The sequence below is a fragment of the Manis javanica genome, chromosome 2 (assembly GCF_040802235.1).
Source record: "Manis javanica isolate MJ-LG chromosome 2, MJ_LKY, whole genome shotgun sequence".
NCBI lineage: Eukaryota > Metazoa > Chordata > Mammalia > Pholidota > Manidae > Manis > Manis javanica.
In genome coordinates, this window is record NC_133157.1 from 71937846 (window position 1) to 71945633 (window position 7788).

The 7788-nt window shown below is 40.6% G+C and overlaps 1 protein-coding gene across 1 annotated transcript; it reads right to left on the reverse strand.

Annotated features, from left to right (window-relative positions):
* Positions 1-244: 244 nt before the first annotated feature.
* Positions 245-6431, reverse strand: C2H9orf40 (chromosome 2 C9orf40 homolog). Its single transcript, XM_036991356.2, has 2 exons — positions 5542-6431; positions 245-1738 (listed from the first exon to the last, which is right to left on the reverse strand). The coding sequence occupies exons 1-2, from the start codon at positions 5965-5967 to the stop codon at positions 1580-1582; spliced, it is 585 nt and encodes a 194-aa protein (XP_036847251.2). The 5' UTR covers positions 5968-6431; the 3' UTR covers positions 245-1579.
* Between the last annotated feature and the right edge of the window lie 1357 nt (positions 6432-7788).

Here is a 7788-nt window from a genome sequence, read left to right on the forward strand (position 1 = left end):
TTTTCCCATGGTACTTAAACTGCTTCACCCATTTATTTACTATCCTTGCTATTTCTTCAATTCTAATTCTTATCATAATCAATATAAATTCATATCATACAGTAGCAATTTAAAGTGGAATGAAAAGCAACTATAGCAAAAAACACATTTATTCTAATTACCTTTTTCACCTATAATAAGGTTATGAGAATTAAACAAGCTGATGCACGTAAAATACTTAGTATACTGCTTGACAAAAACATAGTTTCTCTGAGGTAGATACTATTTATTGTTTCTCATTTCACAAGTGAGGAATCCAGGGCTTAGAGATGAAAAATCACTTGCTTAATGTTACACAAGTAGAAAATGGCAGTACAAGACTGAACCATGTCTAACTCCAAATCACACTACTATACAGTTTGCTTCTGTTCTAGAATATTCTTATTAATGTCAACCCATGTTACATCCTTCAGTACACATCAACATTGTTTTTCTCCTCTCTCTCACTGGCATTTGTAATCCTTTTTTAATTTTGGTTCTACTGTCATCAACAACGAAAATATACAAGGAAGGCCTAGTTACTCAATTACAAAGCTAATCTGTATTTAGTACAAAAGTTAATTAACTCAATCACTGATACCCATGTAACTCAAACACAAACTGCTTACTTTATTTAACAATGAAATAGTAGTAACAATAATTTAGTTGTGACAAAGCCATCAACAGGACAAATTAAAAACAAGCTAATTAGAGGGATTGCTTCAGCTCAAATAGGTTTTCTCCTTTAAACAGGAAAAACTACCATTAGTCTAGTGGTTCTCAAACCTGTCTGCATGTTGGAAGAATGGGGGAAGCAGAGCTGTTGCTTTAAAAATAGCTTCATACAAAGCCTCAAAACTAAGATTCTTGAAGTGTTGTCCTCAGATAATTCAAACCAAGAAATCAAAAGAAGAAATAAGATAAACTTCTTTCCAGTTATCCTAGGAAGTGGGGAGGGAAGCACCTCCTCATTCCTCATTGTTCTTTATCCACTTTTAATTATCCAGAGTTTAACAAACATCAAATACTGGAAGTTATGCAAACATGCTACCTCTACTGAAATTCTCACTACTTTACATTGAGAAAGTTCTTTAAACAAATACCAGCTTTCAGAAAGAATCCCCCACATTTTTAGTTTGCATAGATGTTTAAGTCAGCTATTTGATCAACTAAGAGTCAATAAAATGTATTAGAAAGCATTAATAACAATTATAAAACAATATTCATTTCATGTACCACAAATTAACTTTTTGGTGCAGACAAGAGGAACATTTGAGTGTTTCCCATTTATTTCTTAAACTGTCAGAATTCCTTTTCATAAGACAGGTATCTTCAAATTAAAAACTTGAATAAAATAACTTTCCCTATAAGCGCAGTATATCCTTGACAAATCCCTATTGGGAATCAGTGACTGCAGGCATTCATCTTTACAACTTCTCATTTTCAGGTTTGGGAACAATATCACAAGTAGGAAAAATAACTTTTTTCCCTTAAGAATACATAAATTCACTTAGAGTTGTTTCCTCAAATTCAGAAAAACCCATTTCTCCAGCTCCTTCTGTCAGGACTCCATATCAATCTCAACCACATCACTCTTGCCCTGAAGTGTTGCTTCTGACAGGTGGTCTTCGTTTACATCTTCAATGTCTGTCAGATTGATAGGTGGTAAAGGATTCCTCCAGTACTGGAAGGTGTTATACTGTGAAAATTCTTCACTGAGCTTTAGGGAAGAAAAAAAAGAGATGAAAATACATTAATGGTTTAGAGAAAATCAACTTTTTTTTCCAGGAATTTCTTCTGTTTTAAAAGTAAACTCACATAAGATTTTGCAGTCTTACTTTACATCTTCAAAAAAATAGTTTTAGTTCTGCCTCATCAAAGTATTTCATGGACTCAGTCAAAACTGCCTTTTCATACTCATGGCTTTGTGAACCTATTTCTTGTTAGCAGTTTAAAGTCAAAAGAATTTCCTCCAAGAGCATCCCTTCCAACAATTTTCTTCCATTTTTCCAAAAAAAAAAAAAAAAAAGCCTGAAAACAGTCTAAAGATTTTTTACCTTTCAATGGGGAAAACAATTTCTTTAAAAAATACCTACATCTTTCAACTTATTTTTGGTCCTTTTCCTGAGGTTTGATATTTTACAGGGTCGACTTTACATATAGGCTAAAAATATTCTGACAACCTTCTAAAAAGTCTTAAGATACAACTATAGTAAACAGCAAGAAAATCTCACATAATAGTTTTATTAAATATATCATTTGGTACAAGGCATGACTTTTAAATCACTGTACCAAACCCAATAAATCCAAGTGAGTGCCAATCCCTTAATGAATGGCTATAAAATTGTTTCAAGAACCTATCAAGTGAAGCTGACATTCCAATGAAGTTCCAACTGGCACAAATTTCAAAAGCATCCCAAAAATACTTCGTGCAAAGGAAGCAGCATTGGAAGTATACAGACTTAGAAGGTGACCACTTTAAAGGTTAACACCCTTCCCAGATACCTACATACGCATATCTATTCATACTCGCTACAGAAGCACTATCCAACAGAAATATAATGGAAGCCACATGTTATTTATAATTTTATAATAACCACAGAAGTAGTAACAAGTGAAATTAATCATATTTTATGTGACCTAATATATCCAAAATATTATCATTTCAACCTGCAGTCAGTATTTTAAAAATTAATGATACATTACATTCTTCTCATCATATAAAATTTTCAAAATCTGGCAGGCATTTTACACTTACAGCACTGGTCAGACCAGCTACACTTCAATGCTCAATAACCACATGTGCCTAATTACTGGATAACACTGGTAAATAAGAAAATTTCATTAAGAAGTTCACTTAGTGCCTTAGACACTAAGGCTATAACAGTCTCTTTGGAATTTCTTAACACTGGGATAAACCTGTAGAAATTCAAAGGATGCCTAGAAAAACAATCATTGAAATAAGCAAATAGGGTTAAAAACAAGGACCTACTTCTCTGCTTTTTGGAAAAAAATCTATTGCTCAAATTACCTACTTATAAACAGGAACCAAAAAAAAGATCCTTTAATGATGTCAGTGTAACCTAATAAGAGTACAAACACTGCCACCAGATACACTTTAGTTTGCATGATAATTCTACCACCCACTAACTGGTCTTTACTTGAGTCTATTTTCTCATTGATAAAAAGTAGGACTATTGTGAGAATAAAGATTTAGTTCTGTAAATGCCCAAAATTGCTAGATTATATCCTAAGAAACCTATGAATCATTACTTTCTTTTTAGTAATAGGAAACATTTCTGCTTGCTTTCTTTTACAAATATCCAACAGTGTCAGCACTGACAGACCAACAAATGTGCATACAGTGACACTAACATGAAAAAATACATGAATATTTAATGAAGTAATACCTGGTTATATTTTAGTTCTCTAACAAAAAATCATCTGAAACAACTCAAGAACTATTTTGAGGTTCTAAGACAGAACGGGGGTATCATTCCTCTGCCTAGATTGCATCTCCAATATAGAAAGGACATGTTTGAGAAAATTCTTCCTAAATACAATCCCAAGGGTGAGGGGGGCAGAGGCTTGAGCTTTGAGTACAACAGGAACCAGGAAGACATTTCCTGCATGAACTGAAAAAGCTTTTTAACTTCTCCATGTTTTTGTTATACCCTGTTTTATTTTGGTAATTAACTATGAAATTTGTAAAACCTGTATCTTTGGAGGAAGGAAGAAAAAAAGGAAGCTATAGAAAAACATGTTCCTCTCTTAAGTTTGCAGAAGAGCAGAACAAGAGAAGGGAACATGAAGGTTCCTGGGCTTTTGCCAAAAGAGAACCGGGAACTAGTGTTGGTGAAGAAGGAATCCCTGGAGCCAACCTTGCTCCCAGCGGTGGGCTTGAAGTGACCATAGAGAGCTGCCAGATGTCACTGCTGTGGAAGTAGATACAGGATGTCTAGGAGATTCTAAGCAGGCATCAATGTCAGTCCACTAAAAAATTCTTCTTTCCCTACCTGTCATTTCTATATTTCCCTCTCACCCACTGTGGTATACTACAGTCATTACATTCTCGTAGGAAAGACAAGCCCACATATGGTTGGTGTACCAAAAATGGTCTTAAAAGTTTTCAAACTACACAGTATTATCTCTAATAGATCTGGATGACTATCATTCGGGATTTTTTTTTGAAAGTTCTACACATTGGCACCAGACATGATTCAATTGGAAATTCCAGTTCTTATTTCTCTTTTCAAAACATAACGGCTAACATGCAGTTCTAAGTAAGCTGACTTTAAACACCTAAAGCAATCTGAAGAAAAAAGTGTAAGGCTCATGTTTTCTAACTTCCAAGAAAACTGAGAGTAGAAATAGTTACAATTTATAATTTCATCCAAAAATACCCATCATAACAATTGTCTAAAAGGTAACTTCTGAGAAACGTACCTTTCTCAACTATAAAATCCTAACTTACTAGGTCTTCGCCAAGAACAAAGTGCCAAAGGAACCTCAATTTTTTTTTACAAGATACTTCATAAATTCTGTGTAAGATACTATGGCAATAAGAGAAATGTGGGGTGTATGCTATGCTATGATGTACTGGCTGAAGAGTTTGGTGAATTCTCGAACCCCACATTTGGTTTGTCCATCCCCAAAGCTCCTAGTTAAGTCAACCCGCAACGGCCAAAAAGCCTGAATTCCTATGTCTAGACCAAAGCTGTTCAATAAATAATTTTAAATTTTCAGCCACAAACATAAATTTTAAATTTCCTACTGGCCATCTTAAAAAAGTAAAAGCAGGCTGTTGGTTGCCGTATTGAACAGCAAAGATCTAGATAAATCAGACCCCATGTACAGAGACGGACAGGCTCATTTCCCAAGGAATAGTAACTTTCCAACGATCCTCAGAATGCTTACTTTAGAGCCCAAATTCGTTTTTCATAGGATCAGATCTAACGCTGTGAGTTAAGATGCTTTTTCCAAGACACGGCGGCCTTTTCTCTCTACCAAAGGAGCTATACACCACGCCGAGGAAGTCCAACTGATGGCTGCTATATCGGTCATCCTCTTCAGAAAGAAACATCACTAATTCTAGAAAAACCTTTCCCTAACGTTTGTCGTTGAGCTGAACCTATCACGGTTCTCGGTCAACGTCTTCTCCAAGCTCTAAAGTCTATCAAGACCCAGGTTCCTGCATCCCTTACACAGCACAGGCACTGAGCCTGCAGGGCCACGTCTACCTCATCCAACGGTCTGGTTCAGCTTTCGGCAGGTAGGACTCTCCCAAACCGCGACCGAAGGCAACGCTGCCAAGGGCTTTGGGTCCCTTGGTGTATGGCCTGGGGGTCAGGGTCCATTCCTGCAGCAGGGACCCTGGCTTTTGCCTTTCGGGGCATCTTGACATGAGTCTAGAGGGAAGCAATCTGTTCCTTCTTGGGGCGCGCAGTGGCTGGGAAAAAGCTGGCCCCTTCTCCCCTTACCCCGCCCGCCCCACTGGAGGGTCCAGCCCACCCCCAGCCCTACCTGGCGCGGTGCAGTCCCCCATTCTTCCCGCCGGGGCTCTGCGCTCCCCGCCCCGCCGTCGCCACCGCCCCTCGGGGGCCGGGCGCTCCGGGGCTCCTCCCCCGGCACGCGGGGCCGCACGGGCGGCGTCAGCAGCGGGGGCTCGCCTGTCTCCAGGCCGCGGCCCTCACGCTCTGCGCCAACCGGAGCGCTGGGGTCCCTGCCGACGCGGCGCTTGCTGGGCGAGGCCGAAGGCTCAGTCATAGCCCCCGCGTCGATTTTGCGCTTTCGGGGCAGCTCCGAGACGCCGACGGGCTGCCCGGAATGCGAGGCCCCTGGTGGCCGGATCCAGAGCGGCGGCGGCGGCTCCTCGGGAAAGTCGCAGAACAGGAGCCGCTTCCAAGGCACATGGAACGTCAGCGGCTCAGCCGCACGCCGTTTGGCCATGGGCCTCGGGGAATCGGGCTGAGCCCGCCCGGCGCGGGAGGCCGAGCGCCGATAACCGCGGGGGCGAAGGGCAAGGTGGGGCGCGCGAGGGCGAGGACTCGGTTCGTGGGAGGGGAGGCCGCAGGGGGTGGGGCGGCCTGGTCCGGGGCAGCACGCGGCGCCGAAGTGCAGCCGTACGCTGGGAAGCAGTCTTCAAGCGGCGGAGATTCGAACCTGTGCACAATTGTGCGTGCGCGCACCCGCGCCGGCAGGCGGAGCCGCTGGTTGGTGGAAACGTGGGGCGCGCTCCTGAGCGCACCAGCGACCGGAAGTGCGCGCCCGGGGTGAGGCGGGAAGGCGGCAGCGGGTTTATTAAAGGTCTCGTGCGGCTGCGGGTTGAGGGTGTGACCTCGTTACCTGAGGGGTGGGAAAGGTCGAGCAAATGAGAAGTTCATTAAAGCGGGGTGGCTGACGACCTTTAAAATGTGTATGTTGACGTTCCTTTCGTCAGGTCAGTGGTCACGGGGACATTTTCAAGAGGTAAAAAATATTATACAAACTTATAATAGTGTTAAGAGGCTCTTGCGCAATGTTGAGTGAGAGGAGACAGAGGCGGGCCGGGGCTGAGGGAAGTAGCTAAACCCAACACAGAAACAACAAAACCAATGTAGGGTGTGTTTAGCGGTGGTTGCTGTGCAAAGTGAAGTTGGCACCAGTGGAAGATCTTTTGATTAAAAACTCGGATGACGATGTGCAGCTCACCCGGAAGAGCTCATCCAAGAGCGAACTGAAACCTCAAATCGTTTAGCTCTTATGTTACGGGAGATACAGAGTTCCCTGCTTACTCTCTTCGGTGATCAGAAGTGATATTCGAAGACCTTCATAACAAAAAAGTGTGTGTTGTCTAACAAAGGGAGGAGGGAATAACAGCAGTGTATTTACTAGAGCTTACATTTTAATAGTTGATAAAGACATCGACCAAATAAAAGTGTGAGGAAAAAAATTACATAAAAGTGCACTGAAAGGAGAAACTGTGATCTAGAGAAAAAGTGTGCAAGGAAGATAACTGTATTCCACTGGTAGGTACTACATATTATGTTAATTGCCCCACAACCCTACACTTAAGGTGGTTGTGAGAAGATAGGGTAACTACTTACCTATTAACAAATATAACAAGTTAGAGTAGAAAACAATAGCTTTTCTGTTTGCTCTTCCCATTTTCTCCTGTTGGAAATTGATAACCCATCTGTCTTAAATAGATGAAGACTTTGCTATTTTCAAACCAGCGACCCAGATCAGATATGAAAGAACTTTTGAGAGGTTTATTTGTTTTGAGAGTACCTGCCCCAAGATGATGAAAGAGTAGTTTAGCAAATAGAGGTTTATTCCTTTGTGGTCCTCTCCACAGACTTTTTTCTAAATTATGAAATTTGTCATATATACAAAGGGTTGTATGAAACATAGATGTAGTTGAGAGAATGACAGTAAAATACCTAGCACCCAGTTTCAGATACAGATTACTAGTACCAGTATATGGCATAGTGCCTAAGTGCCTCTCCCATTAGGGCCTCCCTCTCCTCGAATTTCACGTAATTACTATTTTGAATTTTGAGTTCATCATTCTTTTGCAATTTCCTCATCTGTGTATGTTCCTAATAACATTTTTAGTTGCACTGTTTATTTTTAACAGCTTTATTGAGGCCTAATTGACAAAATGGACTGCATATATTTAAAGTTTAATTTGCTGAATTTTGACATATATATATATATGTGTATATATATATATACACATATATATATATACACATACACACACACCTGTGGAACCATAACCACAATTAA